General features: G+C 38.3%; 3 protein-coding genes across 3 annotated transcripts; 2 read left to right on the top strand and 1 right to left on the bottom strand.

Moving 5' to 3' along the window:
• Nucleotides 1-6,739: 6,739 nt before the first annotated feature.
• On the bottom strand, nt 6,740-7,729 carry LOC113352587 (protein MAIN-LIKE 1-like). The gene is made up of 2 exons (XM_026596395.1): nt 7,604-7,729; nt 6,740-7,501 (listed from the first exon to the last, which is right to left on the bottom strand). The coding sequence occupies exons 1-2, from the start codon at nt 7,727-7,729 to the stop codon at nt 6,740-6,742; spliced, it is 888 nt and encodes a 295-aa protein (XP_026452180.1).
• Nucleotides 7,730-9,476: 1,747 nt separating this feature from the next.
• On the top strand, nt 9,477-16,568 carry LOC113350229 (D-cysteine desulfhydrase 2, mitochondrial-like). The gene is made up of 8 exons (XM_026594343.1): nt 9,477-9,628; nt 10,538-10,867; nt 11,752-11,794; nt 11,916-12,278; nt 12,382-12,511; nt 12,636-12,812; nt 13,117-16,087; nt 16,210-16,568. Exons 1-7 carry the CDS (start codon nt 9,542-9,544, stop codon nt 13,355-13,357), a joined length of 1,371 nt encoding a protein of 456 aa, XP_026450128.1. The 5' UTR covers nt 9,477-9,541; the 3' UTR covers nt 13,358-16,087; nt 16,210-16,568.
• On the top strand, nt 15,645-16,697 carry LOC113350230 (peptide methionine sulfoxide reductase-like). Its single transcript, XM_026594344.1, has 2 exons — nt 15,645-16,087; nt 16,210-16,697. The coding sequence occupies exons 1-2, from the start codon at nt 15,650-15,652 to the stop codon at nt 16,462-16,464; spliced, it is 693 nt and encodes a 230-aa protein (XP_026450129.1). The 5' UTR covers nt 15,645-15,649; the 3' UTR covers nt 16,465-16,697.
• Nucleotides 16,698-17,556: the final 859 nt, after the last annotated feature.

The raw sequence follows: 17,556 nt of genomic DNA, 5'->3' as shown, positions 1-17,556 counted from the left end.
ATCGCTCCTTGTCACAGATCATCAAACCGAGCTATCCCCGCTTCACACCCTAGCATCCAGAACCCATCGACCTAAAACAAGAATCTCCTTCTTCCCAAATCAATTTTCCCCAAATTTCTCTCTTCCTCCTCCGACAGTTGCAGTCGAGCTCTGCTCCTGCCTCTCTTCCATGTCCACTGCCACCCTCTGCCTCACTACCACCACAACCACTCGACAGCAACAAAGCCCGAAATCCCTATCCCCCTAACCTAGTTGTTTTACCATCTCTCACCTTTCCTCACTAAAACCTAGGTGAGGGCAGATAAAACACCTCGAGTTAGGGCATCAGTAGAGTTGTTGGAGCAGGAGGAAGAACAAGTACAGAGGAGTTATGGGTCGACAACAATTTCAGAGAATTAGGTGAGATTTCTCCAATTTCTAAAAGCCCTAATTTCTCAAATTTGGGGATTTTGATTGTAAACCCTAATTGGGTATTGGGTATAAATATGGGTGTGGGATTAGTGTTAAAGACATGCTGGAATAGCCAGTGTCCAGAACTGTTATGTTTTGTTAATGTTTTTTTTCTTCAATTTGTGCTGTTTCATGCACTGCTCCTGTTTAATCATGTATGTGTTCTGTTCAAATTGTTGTTCATGTTAGTTCACTGTGATGTTTAGTTTCTTCAATTTTCCTAGTGCATTTTCCTGTTGATGTTTGTGTTCCATGTAATGTTAATGTACCTGTTATGTGATACATGTTTAGTGGAATGTTAGGCTAGAAACCTCAGTGCACTGATTTGATTGAGCAATGGGAGAAATTAGTGCTCATAGCAAGATAATTCTCTTTCCATTCCATTTGTATGCTTAGGATGCACTGATTTGATTGAGCAATGGGAGAAATTAGTGCTCATAGCAAGCTAATTCTCTTTCCATTCCATTTGTATGCCTAGGCTCACCCTCCCATCTCACTGCAACCTCCTCCCTGCCCTTGGCTTAGGCCTTGGTTTATCTCTTTCATTCTTTATGCCATTATCACCTTCACCATCATCATTGTTGTTTGCTGTTTGCTTATGCCATTGTTAATATGCACATGTAGATTACTGTTGTTTTATCATTGTATATATTGCCACATTGTATATATTGATACTATCTCCATTGCCATCCTCACTGCCTTGGTCTTTCCCTTTGCTAGATTGCCTTGTTTTGCCCTGTTTTCTTCCCTTTTCTCCTGCTACTTCAACTTCCGCGCTGCTGCTGCTTTTTTTCCCCTGCTGTGCAGTACTGCTGCTGCACTGCTTTCTTTTCCTGCTGCTACTTGCTGTTGTTGTGCTGCTGCTGTGCAGTGCTGCTGCTGCTTTCTTTTTCTTGCTACTGCTGCTGCAACCCTGTTGCTGCTGCTGTTTTCTCCAGCTTTGCTACTGCAGCTGTTTGCTTTCCTTCCTCTTTGCACTGCTGCTGCTGCTTCCTCTTCAAAGCCCAGCTCAACCCAAGGCTCAAATCACATCACAAGCTCAGTCCATCTGTAGTCCACTGAGCCCAAGCCTAATTCAGAGACCAAAGCCCAAGTTCACAGTTCATCATTCAAAGGCCCAAAGCCTAGTTTAATTCAAGACCAACTGAGCCCAAGCTCAGTTCATTTCATTGTTAAAAACAAACCCATTAGGCCCAATTTACTCAAAGGGTATTCAAAGCCCAACAATAGCCATTTTAGAGCCCAAAATAGCTAGAGAACTCCAAACACTCCCAATCTCTGTGGATCGACCCGTACTTGCACGAGCTACAACCGACGACCGTGCACTTGCGGTATTACTGTAGGCCCGTTTTTATTACGCTTAATTTTCACGCTTTCCCATGCCTACCAGTTAGTTGCTTTGCCTTGGCTGTCTTGGCATTCTTCGTTAAAAATGCTGGGCTTAACATGATGGGCTCATAGTTATTTTTCTTGTTTTGTTTCTTATTTGAGTTTTATGCCTGGAAAATGTGTGGGCCTTCTGTAACTTGTAAATAAAATGTTTTAGTAATAAAACTTCATGATTAAGCAAAAAAATATATTTTTGTTTGACAATCTCATGGTTTGCTTCCTTCTTTTCTTCCCTTTTTAAACATGTCCTGTACTCGCCTGATTTTAGAGATCAATCGGCTTGATCATCTTTCTCAAGTTCTTCCGATTGCTTTCAATCACTTTACGTCTGAACATGACCGCTGGGATGCTCTTATAGTAGATTCCAAGCACCTGATGGATAAGGCCCAGGGTGGGGGCTTCCGGTTACCTCCTCCTTATTTTACGCGCTATCGTGATTACGAGCGCCAACGTATGATGACCTTTTCAAGATTACTGGGTTTGTTGCGTTTGATGGAGGCGGTCGAGGTAGCTCTTTCTCGGTCCCGCGAAGCTCTCTGCACATTACCTTAGCACTACTGTGTGTTTATCTTGTGATCTCGGATATGTGATCTTAATTTTGGATTACTTATAATTATCATCCTGTTTAAGTTATCTTTATTGTTATGTATGTGTTATTGTTGTTGTTGTTTACTTATTTCTCCACTCTCTTTATTTTAGACTTAGACGTTGGGGAGCTTAAAACGCGCCCTATCCCTTTTAGGCACTGGGTAGTTTGGAATGCGTTTCTCCCCCTCTCCCCCCTCTTTTTTTAGAATGATTAATCTTTGGGGAGAATTCCAAACGCGCCTTCTCCTCCTTTATTTTTATTTTTATTTAGAGGGATTAGACTTTTGGGAGAGTTCAAGACACACCTCCCCTCCCTTTTTAGAGGGATTAGACTTCAGAAAGGGTTCAATACGCGCCTTCCCCTTCATTTTTTTTTGAGGGATTATAATTTGGGGAGAGTTCAAAACGCGCCTTCCACTCTTTTTATTTAGAGGGATTAGACTTTTGAGAGAGTGCATAACGCGCCTCCCCCTCATTGGATAGAGATTAGTCCTTGGGAAAAGTTTGAAACGCGCTCTCCCTTTGTTTGTGGCAGTTGGCCCTACACGTCCTAGTCACAACAATGACAACACCTTTTCCTATAATAGTATGAGAGAGAGCTTGATTTTCATTGTACAATGTCCTTTCTTATATAGGCTTTTCCCAAAACCGTTTTTCTCATGACATCGTGCCACATGTCATAAAAGCTCCATTATTTACAACTGTTATCATTCCTCCTAATATAACATTCAACTTTTCCATAAGTCCCTTCCTTGTCCTCTCTATTTTATGGACATGTCTTATTGAACTTGGGCTTTAGTCCCCAAGTTCCTTATGTCTTATGGTGGGTTTATCCTCCTTTTAGGGGTTCCCTAGACCTGTTAAGGGGTAATCATTTTCATGTATCAACACTTGTATCTGAAATCTCTTAGATGAGATATTAAGTATTTTATACTCTGTGATATCATCTAAATTAAAGTTGATATGTGTTTCTTTAGTCATGAAGTATCTTCTGTTAGAATTCATTACGATCCCATTATTTTCGTATCTTTGCCAATTTTTATTGATAAAAGGAGGAGAATTAATTAGTAATTTCTCACTACATACATATGATTTACGGATCATTATGTAACGGGGGGTGGGGGTTGGGGGGGTGGGAGGAATCAACATCTATAGGTTTCACCTATTATGCAAAAGATGTATGTAATGACTAAGGGAGAGACACATATCACCGTAGTATTACTTTGAAGTTGTGATACAATTGAACTTTGGAGAAAATAATAATATTATGTTTCTATATAACGACGATTGAGAATATTTGTTTTCAAAGTTGTTATCGTTACGGATCTTTAACAACTGATTTGAAAACGTTCATAATCATTGCAACTTGAGGTAACGAAGAATTCAAAGAGTTGAAGAACCAAGTAAATCAAGCATGATGGTACACATACCGAGTATGAAAACCCAAAAGGTTCCGTGACTCGTGAACTCAGGTTGGTACACATACCTAGTATGCATACCGATAAAGTTTTGTGTACCCTTGAACTCGTTTTGTCTTAAGGGTATACAAACCCGGTACACGCACCATGAAAAAATAACTCACAAACCGGATGTAAGTCCACGTACTTACCTTGTCGAATATTTTCAGATGCATCAGAATTATATCTATGAGATAATCGGCATTTGAACAACTGTTAAAAAGAACATATCTAGACATATTGGATCACATTATTGATATACGCATTTATGTGTCTAATATGTCTCAATTGTATGTATTGTTAGTTCTCAATTTTGTATTTATTTTGTTATTTTATGTCTTTGTAGGTATTTATAGAGAAATAAGCTCTTGCAGCAAAATTGACCCGAAAAGTGGTGTTTTACACCCCAGGATAAAGTACTAAAGGCACCCCAGAAATGCACCGGAAGCACCCCAAAAATGTGCCAGAGAAACCCCAGAAAAATTACTATTGACGCCCAAAAATTACTATTTGCACCCCATAAGGAAAGTGCTAAAGGGAAACCCGTACAAGATTAGGGGGAGGACATCTTCTTCTCAAATTCAAAACCAATTTTGGCGGGAAAACATTTCACTTCACTGGAAGAATTTCGATCGAATATTTGGAGGAGTTTTTGTGTGATTCAATCGCTGAAACTTCATGGGTAGTTGTGATATGTCTTAACAGAGCTAGTATGGGTGTTTGTTTCGATCAAATTTGGCTGGATAACTTGGTTTAATCCAAATAGGGAGTTGGAGGAAAAACATGAGCTTGCATGAGTTGTGAGGAATTTAAACGTGTACTGCACGTGCTTGGAAGAGTTGATCGATATTCTGGAGCGTGAAGAAGGTATAGAAGGAAATAAATACATCTGCAGACGCGTAGGAAAACGATTTTTGGAAACAATATATTTTCGAGAATAAAAGAAATAATAGGATTAAATAAAGAGATTTTGGGAGATTCAATGTCGCAATGATGTATAAATAGGTTCCTAGGATCACATAGAAGGATTGGGGAGAGTTTGGGGTCGAGAGGAGAGCTCAGGAAGCGTGAATCAAGAGTTTTCAGAACTCTGTTGCTGCTTCTCGTGAAGAACAGGGAAACAACGACGGTTTCTTCATCCGTCGTAACGGTTTCTTCAAATGCTTGTCACAGTTTCTTCAACTGGTTTGCAACATTTATCTTCATTGTAAAAGTTTCTTCATCCTCTTCTGCAACATTTATCTTCATTATAACAGTTTCTTCATCCTCTTCTGCAACATTTATCTTCATATTTGTAACGGTTATCTTCATCATAACAGTTGTTGAGAGTTGAAACAGTCGGTCTGCAACGCGCATGTGATGCAGATTTCCTGTTTCACTATTTTCTCTTCTTGTAAACACTTTTTGAGCCATGAATACATATTTTGAGTGTGTTTCCAATATGATGAGCTAAACCCAATCTTCCGGGGCGATGGAGGAAGCCATTCTTCCAAAAGTTATGTGGTAAAATTTATTTGAATTTGTTTATGCAATTCTTTTATGATTATTTGCACCGAATGAAAATTGAGTAATGGTTTTTATTAATTAGTTGTGTTTTCTCTTGATGAAGTATGCTTAGTTTAGGGATTTTGATACTTCATTCTTGCGATTAACAATTAATGTTTTGAAAATCTAATTTAGGCAATGATTAGAATCACAATTTCTTTTGATTGGATTTATATTGTCTAGAATTGCATGATAAAAATTAACATTAAATTACATGAATTTTGGTGAATGGTGAAATCCTGAACCCCGGTCTCTTTAATATAATCAGTTTTAATTTGCTTTATTTTCTTTAGTTTTAAAATTTAAATCTAAAAGCACAACCTTCAGAAGTCTTGAACGAACTCTATTATTTATTACTACAACAACAATTAAAAATCTTATCAATTATAACCTATGGTTGTGACTCAATATTAAAGTCTTAAATTGTTATATGAAAATGGTTAATCTTATAATTCGTCTGGATAGTTTCGGCTAACCTTTCATGAACAAGTCATTGTACACGGTTCAGTTATGGTTCATCATAACCAGAGTGTATATTTTGTTGTGTTAATCTCAAATCAAAGATTCATCTAACGGTGGATATTGATTGATTGATTCCAAAGCTACCTTAACTTAAATCTAAAGAAACCTTTGATTTTGAAAGTATATATAAGGAGAACCTCAAGCAACTGGAATCCTCGAATCCCCGATACTTTTTTATGTGTCCTAGTTGTAAACTAAAGTCGTCCTATCCTTTAAACCTTTTTAGGTTACTAAAAAGACTTCGCTTATGGATTGGTGAAGCCAGGTCCGACTATCTTTATCTTGATAGTTCATGTATCTTGATCTTGCTACTGATTGTTGAGTCTCACTCCGATCAGGCAAGATATATAGAAATCACAAATTTTATTCGTTTCATACTTTGTGATTCCACAAGTATATTCCTCTATAATGATTCTTTGTTTAAATCAGAGTAGGTTGTACTTGTGAGTGAATAATAATCTAGGTTGCTTTTCGTAAGTACCGTGTTTTGAGGTTTGTTAGACTTTGTCTATTGCAAATGATTTCCTATCTCACCTTGATCTTGATCAAAGAGGAAATCACATATAGGAGACAGGTTGGTTTAAAGTCTTCAATTGAGTTGAAGCAACTCTTAGGCTGTAAAGGACGTCAGCTAAGGGAATCAATTGCGCAGAGTCTTGCGAGATTCTAGAGGCATAAGGAGCTTGACCGTAACTGAATTGCTGTGACGGTGGATTCAGTCTCAACTACATTCCAGTCTGAAGTGGATTCGGTCTCAACTAAATTTTATTAAGGATCTTATCTTATAATCATTTTCCGAATATAAATGATTTACACGATAAAATTACCTGGAAGAGACATATATTTCCGTTGACTTGTGCAGTGAGTGCCCTTGAAGCCTTTGTCAACTCATTGTTCAAGAAGGTGACCACGACAGTACCCCAAGAATACTCATGCATCTCGTTTAAGGGATACAATAGTTGAACATACCTGGCGTCGACCGAGCTTCCGGAACTTTCAGGGAAGATACATTTGCCTAGGACGTATAGAAAATAACCTGTTGCGGTAGCATTGATTCGCACCAAGTCCACCCTTCCTTCCTCATCAAAGATTTTCTTGGTCCCAAATAATGCAGCCTTCAACTTCCTCAGATTAAACTTCTTAGCTAGATGACCATCCTTCACCTCAAGTACAGACTCCGTCTGAACCTGATTCCAACCAAACAAATCTCTGGTCAAACCAAATATCTTCTCCCAAGAAATTTTACTATCGAACCCGTCACCGACTGCTTTTACCGCAACCTCGAGACCTAGAATTTGATGAGAATCATCGGGAGTTATCGCTATCTCACCGAATGGGAATAACATAGTATATGTCTCTCCGTAGAACCTCTCACCAAATGCAGATACGGTAACTCTGTCGTACGCGATATTCGAACTCTCCACCGCAGGCCACAACCTGGATTTCTTGACAATCACTTGCACCTCCTCACATTCCTCGTCAAGTGACCAAGTTTTATTCATTGAACATGAAGTTTGGCGCCTCAAGAGACGGATGGCATGCTTGTGATCCTAAATACCAAAAACACAAAATGAAAAGAAATTCAAACATTTGAAGCAAATTTAAGATAGATACACTTACATAAAAAACAAAGACGGATTGAGATTACTTACAATGGTATTTTGGATTTCACATGCCCAGTAGTCTTTGTATCCAAAAAGAACATTTCCACCATCTTTCGGTGTTCCTTTTTTAGCCTCAACTGGTCTCAGTTTAACCTTCAAGTGAGCGGAAGGCATGTGCGAATCAGCTGGTTTAGTGATGTTCGTCTTCGTTCTTTCGACGGGGGCAGTTGCAGCTTGGATTTTTTCTCCACCTTCTTCTTCTTGTTCCTCTTCCTGTTGATGTTCCTCTTCAACAATTTCATCTTCTCGATCCTTATCTTTATCTCCATTACCATAATCATCATCATCATCATCACCTCCTCCAACATGTGGCATGTCTTGATCACCATCATCATCCTCATTGTTGCCTCCTCCACCAGCCGGAGTTCTTTCAACATCATAATCATCATTACCTCTTTTACCAGATGGAATTGATTGGTATTCATCTGGAGTCTCATCTGAATCACTAGGTTCCGATGATGGTTCAGAATCATTAGGTACACGGATCTTGAGCGTTCCCGGCACAACGTATGCCCCTCGATGTGTTGAAGTCAAGAGTTTTTCACCAACACGAGGAGGTCTTGAAGGAGGACTAAGAGCTTTCTTCTTTGCCTTTTGCAACCTGAACAAGAACAATTAAGGAAAAAAATATAAGTCGGCAGGGTCGACAAAACCAATCCGGCGGACAAAGGTCGGAAGGGTCGATATCAAACAATATGCCGTCTAAAGCATGACCGGTAGGGTTTTATTCCAATAACCTGCCGGTTTTTAACAACTATGAACACAGGGTTTTCAACATCAATAGTCGGCAGGCTCTATAATAAAAACAACACCGGGCTAACATAACGCTGGCAAGGTGATATTTACATACCATTCCAACTTTCAAAATTTAAGGCATCAGGAGAACAAAAAATTTTCTACTACATCCGGCGTGGTATTTGAATTATAACACACCGACGAAAAAAAAACAAACTACCGCCGGCAAGCTTCTAGGTTGAATAACCTGTCGACCCTGTAAAAGCAGTTACATATACTATACAACCGGCAAGATCTTCAACCTAAGAGCTTGCCGGCGAAACCCTAAACATGAAAGGTCGGCAAGGTCGTGGAACAAACACCTTGCCGGCTAAATAACTGCAAGTTCAAACATTCGATTTTTCTGACCTAATTTGACATGCAAGCATGAAATTGAAGTACTGGAGTGAGTTTAAGTAGGCCCTTACTTTCTTAATCCCACTATTTCTCCTTTTTCAGTGGCTACAAATTCTTCTTCTTCAACCGTTTTTTTCTTCTCTTTTTGTTGAACTAATTTTGCAAATCCAGGGTTGTATTCATTTGGTTTTCTATTAGCTTCTTTCATACGAGTTCCCTTCCGCCGTGGTGGTTCCATTTTCGAAGATTAATCGGAATATTTGAATCGACGATCCACTCGATTTACTCGTCGAGTTTTGATGGTGGTGGTGGGGGAGGTCGGTATGGTTGTGGTGGAGAAGAAGAAGAGAAGAAGGAAAATAAAATAACTGATTAGGGTAATAAAATTATAAAGGGCAAGGATTATATTGTAAATTCGCCCATTAAGACTCCCCTAACCCTTAAAAAGAGTCCACTTAAAATTGGGTATATTCTGATCAAGCCAGGTTCTCTAACCGATACCATAGTTGCATTATTGAGAGAGAAGAAAAGATATTTTCATCGTAGATTAGCAAAGGTACAGACTTGACTTATATAGATGTCAGAGATGGACGGAAAAACAAGAAGACGGTTAGTCAATAGACATGACAAACAGTCATAAGTGAAATGAAGATACGGATTACTATGAGCAACCATGTACCACAAATACACGGGCCATATCCGAAGGGCTCATTTTCGACTGGTTGTTTGATCTACATTTATCAGCGAAACTAGAGAAGAGAGTACAACGTTGCACAGAACAGTGAAAGAGAGCAGATGAAACTTCATCGTCTATCCAGAAATCCTGCAAATCTCATCACGAAATTGGAATTTCGTTCAAGGGTATCTCCCATAAAATACCAGGTTTTTGCCATATCCTCTTCTGCTTCTTCTTCTTATACCTTCTACCGAATATATACAAGTGATTTTACAAGTAATAACATGAGTTCTCTTTTGATTATAGGCTCTTTAGTTGAATTAATAATTTGGGTTTTGCTGGAAATTCTTTTTCAGCAATGGGGGTTTGTAAACGGAAAAAAGATTGATGCTTTCTTTCCTCACCACTTTGATAGGGAGGGTTTCACAAGATTTCTTTTTTCCTTTTTCTTTTGGCCAAATGAGCAGGCTCTGAAGAGAGTATAGGCGTTTATTAATTAGAAATCTTCACTGTTACTTTTAGTTAGCTGAATTTTGAGATGAAGTGCATCTTTATTTGAATTATCTCTAGTTTATTGTTTTGTGTTCTCATTCCATGCGGATGATGATTCGGGGCTATGGGATCGTTGCCTTACCAATGTCGAGTGGTCTTCTTTAGTATGCTTGTAGCAATGTGATAAGCCTGCAGAACTTAATGAAACTTTATTATCGTGCATCAATTACTTACTCCACCATACTTGAGCCATACGTGTTTGTTCATATGTTAAGCTATAAAAAAAATACCAAGCTGTTGTGTGTATTCAAAAGAAACTAGTTAGTCAATTCTCTTGAGTTGTATGGTGAGTGAAGAAGCATCGCCCCATAGCTGGATTTACTTAGTTACTCAGCGGTTGCTTAGTAGTGTAGATAGGGGTTTTCTATTGAGAGTTGGTGTCCCTTGCTAGACTTCTTCCTATCCTCAATACTCTGTATTATTTACTTCGATAACTATGTCTAGAGGAAAATGTTCAGTTAAGATGAGGACGAAGAATTTCATACTTTGAAAGTGCTTTTGTATCTTTGTAGTGAACTTGATTGAATGCCATTAACATTTGATAGTTGGTTGATTCTAATCAGGGTATTTCCCGTTTGAAGCAATGGGATAGAACATTTATGTCGGAATTTCTCGACAGAAGGTGGGCGTTGACGAGTCCAGATACAAAAATTCACCGAGTAAAGCTAAATATTGATGAGCTTCAACAACAGACTGAAGAAAATGAAACATGTGGATATTCTTTTTTAAATGATACTAGACCATCTTTGGGTTATGATATGATGAAGGAAAGACAAGGCCCGTCGTTTTATGTTGTGCGAGATGATTTGTTGCATCCCCTTGTGAATGGTAACAAAGCGAGAAAGTTGGATGGATTGCTTCCTCTAATAGAAGATTATCGTGTTACTGATGTGGTGAGACATCATCCTCTGAACTAGTACGAGTAATACTTTTTTGTTTGTTCGTTTTTTTTTTTTGTTTTTTTTTTGTTTTTTTTTTAAGAAAAGCAGCTTTATTAAAATTCAGAGATCAAAAATACAAGACCAACAAGGCCCATCATAAAAAGGAAGAAAAAGAAAAAGGGAACTAAACTAAGCATCACAAGAAAAAATGACTAATCAAACCTATAGTAAGGTTGGCCAGGGAATTCCATATGAGTAAGAGAAGTAGGTCTATCACTGTATCTCTGAATTTGACCCTTAGGAAGATAAACTCCCTTCTTAGCAAAATGATCAGCTGAAAAATTCACCTCTCTATACACATGTCTGTAACAAATGTGATGAAGCCCAGTAGTTACTCTCTGCCATCTAGCTACCAGGAACCAAGGTATCTTATTATTCATCAAAGCAACAGCACAAGCTTTAGATTCTGTCTGTAAAATGGTGTAAAAATCTCTTTGAATATGTTAGGCTGTTCGCGTGATTATGAGTATGCATTGATCAGGTAACACAAAACCAAGTTAGTTTTATGAGTTTACCCATAAAATGCTTTTCTTTGATTTTAATGGCGACCAGTGGAGCTATCCGGTTAGAACTGTAAAACTAATATCAAACCAATGCCATTATTCTTTGGCATGAAGGGATTCTCTAGTTTGTATTCATTTTGTAACCCACTTTTCTCTGCACATGCTCCACGTGTGCAAGTATTTTGCCGCCAGAACTTCCCTGGTTAATTACGAATATGTTTGTGCAGCTTGCACCTTATTTTTGTTCTTTCATTGGTCTGTAAATGCAATCATGATCAAGAAAATTAAGGTGCACTTTTCGAGTTAGTAACGTACTGTTGACAACTTCATCAGGTTACCTGTGGAGGTTGTCAAAGTGCACATGCAGCAGCTGTTGGTAGGATTTTCATGATCCATTTAGTGTAATTTGGTTAGCTTTTCTGTATTCCTTCGTTGTTATAAGTTACGAAATAACTTGCTACTGAAGTTTCACACTCTCTTTCAATGTGACTGTGCAGCTGTTTCTTGTGCTGAGAGAGGACTAGCGTCACATTTACTACTACGTGGAGAACAACCTGATATTCCAACAGGCTACAATCTGATAACCACGATGTATGGAAATGCCATATATGTTCCAAGATCTCTGTATGCTAAAAGGGAAGAGATGCTCAGTGGGCATGCTGATTTTGTGGCAGGAAGCACTGGTTCTGTGATATGGTTTAGTGATATTCTTAACGAATCTTTTACCACCAAAAATTCTAAGGAAGCAAACTCTGTGCCGGTTTATTCTAAGTGTGTCATCTCAGGGTCAAATGCTGAAAATCGTCAAAGAAAGGTTATCATTATAAATGAGGGTGCAGGGGATTTTGCTGGATTATTAGGTAATAAAAATCTCGCAAAGCAGTAGGATCACTTTTTAGTAGCGTTAAGAACTTTCATCTTGGTAGCCTGAGTAGAATTTTGTTTACCTGTGATCTTCTGCAGGTTTCATTCGCCTCGTGGAGTACTTGTCTCAAGATCATATATTTGGGAAAGAACAACCCTTGAAAATTGTTGTTGATTGTGGGACTGGAACCACAGCTGTTGGTTTAGGCCTCGGAGCTATTTGTTTTGGGTGTGTTTCCCTTTACAATATGACTTCCATATGTGCATAAGGTGTGGAGCTCCAAAAGACTTCCATATGTACATAAGGTGTGGAGCTCCAAAATATGGCTAATGGTTATTTTCTTAAATGTCAGCTTGCCGTGGGAGATAACTGGAGTGATGTTGGCTGATACTATCGAGGGTTACAGGAAGCAAGAAAAGCGCTTAATATCTGATTTCAAAAGGTTTTGTTGCTCTCAAGAAATGGATCAATCATTAAGTGGTGCTAATGACAGCATTGTGCATTGGGTAGACAGAACGAATCCAAGAAAGTAAGCTGTACTTCATTTTGCTTATTAGCCATTCGCTTCGCTTGTTAAATATTTGTTGAATCTGAAATCCATGCTATATTACGTTCAGGGGATCACCGAATTTGACGACCCCATCTTAATATCCTAGGCATTTTCACAGAAGCAGATCCCTTCATATTCCAAATTTTGTTTCTGTTACAAATACTTGTTCCTAGGTAGATTATGATAAAGTGGTAAAAGGTCTAATTGATGTCTGACATCATGCGTTACTGATTTCTCCATATTGATAATTCTGTCCCTGAACCAAAGCTTGTATGTTTTTCAGATTTGGCAATGTCTTGAAAGGAGAAATAGAGACATGCCAGAAAATTGCTCAGCAAAGCGGTATTCTGCTGGACCCTGTCTACACCCTGGCAGCTTGGGAACAAGCGATTCGTCTTTGCAGAAGAGAAGCTTCCTCCTCCAAAGGGGATGCCAAAGTTTTGATGCTTCATACAGGTGGCACTCTTGGGATGTTTGGTTTAGCTCAAAGGTACAAATCTTCTTTCTATACGCTCAAGAAGTAAATGTGGGCATCTAGTGACCGACAGTAGAGAGATAGCAATTTTATTAATTTGGTTTATTTATCTCTACCATTAATGGTAACATATTTGCATCACACTGCAAGTACTGTAGGAACAACAAAAACATTGCTGGTACTGAAGTTAAGGCGGATATCCTAATTATTGATTATTAAGCTTATCGTTACTCGACCTCAATAATGGCCATGAGATTCTGAACAACATAACTGAGTGCAGGTTGCTTAGGATCATCAAATTTACTCGTGAGCTACGATTTCGATGAAGTACATGGACATTTTTTTTTTAAAGTTTTGCAACTGTCTCTTTCAACTACCACTCTGGACTATAATTGGTCCTTTTAGCATACTTAGCTAGCTGATTAGCTGCTGTATCACAAGTCCTATTAGTAAAGACCACTTGAACACCTTGTTAGATGTTGGCTCGATTTTTAGGAAACAACTAACTGATTTCCTAAATCAGTTTTGACATGTGTTTAGAATCCCATCTAAACAGGGGTTTTCCTATTCTTAGCGAGTTCAGGTTTCCTAAGTTGAAGTAGGACTTGGTTTCCTGATCGAACTAAAACTTGGTTTCATAATCTACATCAATCTTGTCTAAACTCTTAGGTTGTAGGCGTCTATCTCCTCACAAAGAAGAGAAGTAATCTCTCCATGAGAATTGTGGAAGAAGGGGTGTCGAGTGTCAATTGTGGAAGTAATCTCACTGCCGAACCACGTTAAATCTCCATGTCTTCTGTGTTCTATGTGCATTAGCTTCCGGTGAATGTTTAGTTTCTGTTTCTGATGCCAGATCCCGGAATGCCTTGAGGAACGGTATGTACCTCTCGGCACAACACACCTACCATATCATGAACTTAAAGACTGACATCTGGCAATGATGGGTTGATCTTCTACCGTAGTCACTAAAAAGGCAGGCATATAAAATTAATGCATAGCCAGCAAATTAAGATACGTATAATAGAGAATTCACTATGTACGCCAATTAGTAGGAGATGGCTGCCAGATGATGTGTTCATTGCTCTGAGTGTTATTATGAGATGAGTTTATGTGAGAAACAGTCCTAGATGCAATCAAGTTAATATGGGAATGACTCAATGAGTATGCGAGTGACCAGTATCTAGATCGAGATGGACTATTATTTTTAATGTGGTTGGCAACGCAGATCAGTTTATGAATGTTGTGGTATTAGGGCGATGATTCTCTAAAAGGTGCATCTGGGTTTCCGAGTCTGCCACAAAGTGATAGTTGCAAGATTGAGGTAATCATGCTTGAAGGAGATAATAACTAAGCTGTTTACAGGAGAAGAACCAGTATTGCAAATTGATGAGGTTGCTTATACGTTTTAAAGAGATAGGTGATACTTCAAACCAAATAAATTGAGCATGACTGCACTCCACCATCAATTGCGAAGCCGATTCTTGGACTCTCCACACATAGGATAGTAAGGTCTTCTATAAGGGATATAAATCTTCCCTGTTTCCTGGTTCAAGTTCAAGTGCCGTAGGTGACGCCAGAATTTTCTGAGAGATTTGTTCGACTGCGAGACTGGTTTCTGAGATACTGTCAGTAACCGTGCCACATCTGGCGATCCACCATATCAGTTAATCAGTATCATTAGCATGGTGTTGAGGAGGACAAAGAGATCCCATGTGACCATCATGTTTTATGAGGTCTGCAACCGCTATTGCTGATTCTTGGTTGTGAAGTTGTTTTGAGTTAAGTTCTGCAGTAACTTGAAGTATTATCCGATTGCCATGCTACACCTGATTTGGTTCCCATCACTTACCTGCCAAATGTTATGCTACCGGAGACCTCTTTAAACGCTTTGTCAAGTGCCACCCTTACAGGAGTTAGTCGATTGAGATTTGTAGAGAATTCCTAGAGATATTCCAATTCTCTTGTTAGGCGATAGAGAGTCTTTATAAATCTTGAATCTGATTAAGAGAAAAAATCCCCAATGCAACCTTAGTAAATGATTTTGCAAAGGATTCTGATTTTGTAAATGCTTAGATTGAAGACATCGTCCCACATGAATCTGATTAATGAAAAAGCCCCAATGCGACCTTGGTAAGAAGTGCTTTGTTGAATAACCTTGCATTTCTAAGAAAAGAACTCATTGGCATTCATCGACTTTTTTATTTCCAATCAATAACCGATTAATAAATTCTAGAGCAAGAATCCGAACTTTTATCTATATGCACAGGTAGGAAAATTAATGATACACAAGCCCGAATATCCCCTTCACTAGTGGGAATTGAATATTGCACCCACGACGTGTATGAAGCTTAAACATACAACAAAGTCCAACCCCAGCTCCAAGTTGTGGTGCATCTATATTTATACAGTTCTCATTCTCCCAACAATATTGTTTGTATTGTATTGTCGTCATCATCATACAATGTCAAATCACAATAGCAATCCAGCTTCACAACCAGATCTTGATCAACCTGATGCACCGGGTTTGAAATTGGCACAATTTGGAGCAGGATGTTTCTGGGGTGTAGAACTTGCTTTCCAAAGAGTTGAAGGTGTTGTGAAGACAGAAGTTGGGTATTCTCAAGGTCATATTCCTGACCCAACTTATAAATTGGTTTGCACAGGAACTACTAATCATTCTGAAGTTGTGAGAATTCATTATGATCCTAATCTCTGCCCCTACACCAATCTCCTCTCTCTCTTTTGGTCTCGTCATGATCCTACTACCCTCAATCGCCAGGTAAAAGTTTCAATTTTCAGTTAGGGTTTCTCTCGAATTTCATAGAATTTAATATTTTCAATTTTATATCTCGACCAGCAAATTTACATTGGTGGAATTTCTTGTTCAAATTTCTTTTTTAGGGTGGAGATGTAGGAACACAATACAGGTCAGGGATCTATTACTACGATGGAGATCAGGAAAAGTTGGCACGGGAATCAATGGAAATTAAGCAGAATGAGACGAAGAATCATAAGATAGTTACTGAAATATTACCAGCTAAGAAATTTTACCGAGCTGAAGAATATCATCAGCAATATCTTGAAAAAGGTGGAGGAAGAGGTTGCAAACAATCTGCAAACAAGGGTTGTAATGATCCAATCAGGTGTTATGGTTAGATCGACTTACATACAACTGCTTGTCTGGTTTCAAAATAATAATCCTAATATCATTTGAATTTTCATCCCACTTTGTGTAATTTATGTTATTATTGACAAGATTAGTCATGGAATCGAATTGATTGTTCTATTTTACAATAGAGCACAACTCCTTCCTTATACAATTGATGATAAACTAGAGGGAAAAGGTACCTAGTATATACGGGATATGTATTCGTAGTTGTTGTTGGATACGACCCGATTGTTCTTGGATATTGATCTTTGAAATCGTCCAAGTATTCTCACGGTATAATTTTGAATAGGTTCACGACTTGTCTTCATTTACATATTGATTGGGAGAGAAAGAGATATAACTCTTCATATAATTCTTGAGTCTCGGAATTATATTTAAGTTTAGTACGTACAAGTTGTCTAAGAAAAAGTTAGTGGTGTATTTTGGTACCCCGCATTTTCAATCTTAATAGCTCATCTAATCAGGATAATCTTCCATAACTTAAAGCTATGCTCCCATTTAAAGTGAGTTACCTAGCTTCGCTGAGAGCACCATATAATCTATTTTGACTCATACCAGTACCACCGTCTCTAGAATCTTAATGTCAACGTTTAGAGCCCTGATATTCAACATGTGTTCAATTGTAGTTTTGTATCTTCAATTTTGAATATGTTTTAATATGAATCTTGAATTACTCCGTTAAAGAAAATCCATAGCGATGAGAGGTGAATTTATGTTGTTGATCTCAATAATAATAAAAAGCACAGAAGCATTTCACATACCCGCTTAATATCTGCAGCCTCCATTTTATCAAATGATTCCCAATTGCTACTACTGTTCCTAACTTAACTAGGAAGGTTAACTTGGTAAAAATTAAATAACTCACTCGGCCTGTCCAACTGATTTTCCAACACACACATAGTTGATGCTTTATAAAGAATAACTAGGTCCCGGGGTTTTTCTGTATTTACGGTTTTCTCGTTAACAAAACTTCTGGTGTCTGTGTTATTTCTTTTTCGCATTATATTTTGTTATATAATTGAAATATCACAGGTTGTGCGTTGAATCGATCAATTGGGAAATCCAATCTTTGATTGTTG

This window comes from Papaver somniferum, chromosome 2 (genome assembly GCF_003573695.1).
Source record: "Papaver somniferum cultivar HN1 chromosome 2, ASM357369v1, whole genome shotgun sequence".
Classification (NCBI taxonomy): domain Eukaryota; kingdom Viridiplantae; phylum Streptophyta; class Magnoliopsida; order Ranunculales; family Papaveraceae; genus Papaver; species Papaver somniferum.
The sequence above is the reverse complement of the archived record's forward strand: the minus strand, read 5'-3'. Positions and strand labels throughout refer to the sequence as shown.

Excerpts from the sequence above, each read along its gene's own strand:
- LOC113352587 (XM_026596395.1), bottom strand. The coding sequence starts at position 7,729 with ATGCCTTCCGCTCACTTGAAGGTTAAACTGAGACCAGTTGAGGCTAAA. Across the intron at positions 7,502-7,603 it reads GTGAAATCCAAAATACCATT|GATCACAAGCATGCCATCCG; the intron begins GTAAGTAATCTC and ends TTTGGTATTTAG.
- LOC113350230 (XM_026594344.1), top strand. The coding sequence starts at position 15,650 with ATGAAGCTTAAACATACAACAAAGTCCAACCCCAGCTCCAAGTTGTGG. Across the intron at positions 16,088-16,209 it reads CTACTACCCTCAATCGCCAG|GGTGGAGATGTAGGAACACA; the intron begins GTAAAAGTTTCA and ends TTTCTTTTTTAG.
- LOC113350229 (XM_026594343.1), top strand. The coding sequence starts at position 9,542 with ATGAAACTTCATCGTCTATCCAGAAATCCTGCAAATCTCATCACGAAA. Across the intron at positions 9,629-10,537 it reads TATCTCCCATAAAATACCAG|GGTATTTCCCGTTTGAAGCA; the intron begins GTTTTTGCCATA and ends GATTCTAATCAG. Across the intron at positions 12,279-12,381 it reads GGATTTTGCTGGATTATTAG|GTTTCATTCGCCTCGTGGAG; the intron begins GTAATAAAAATC and ends GATCTTCTGCAG.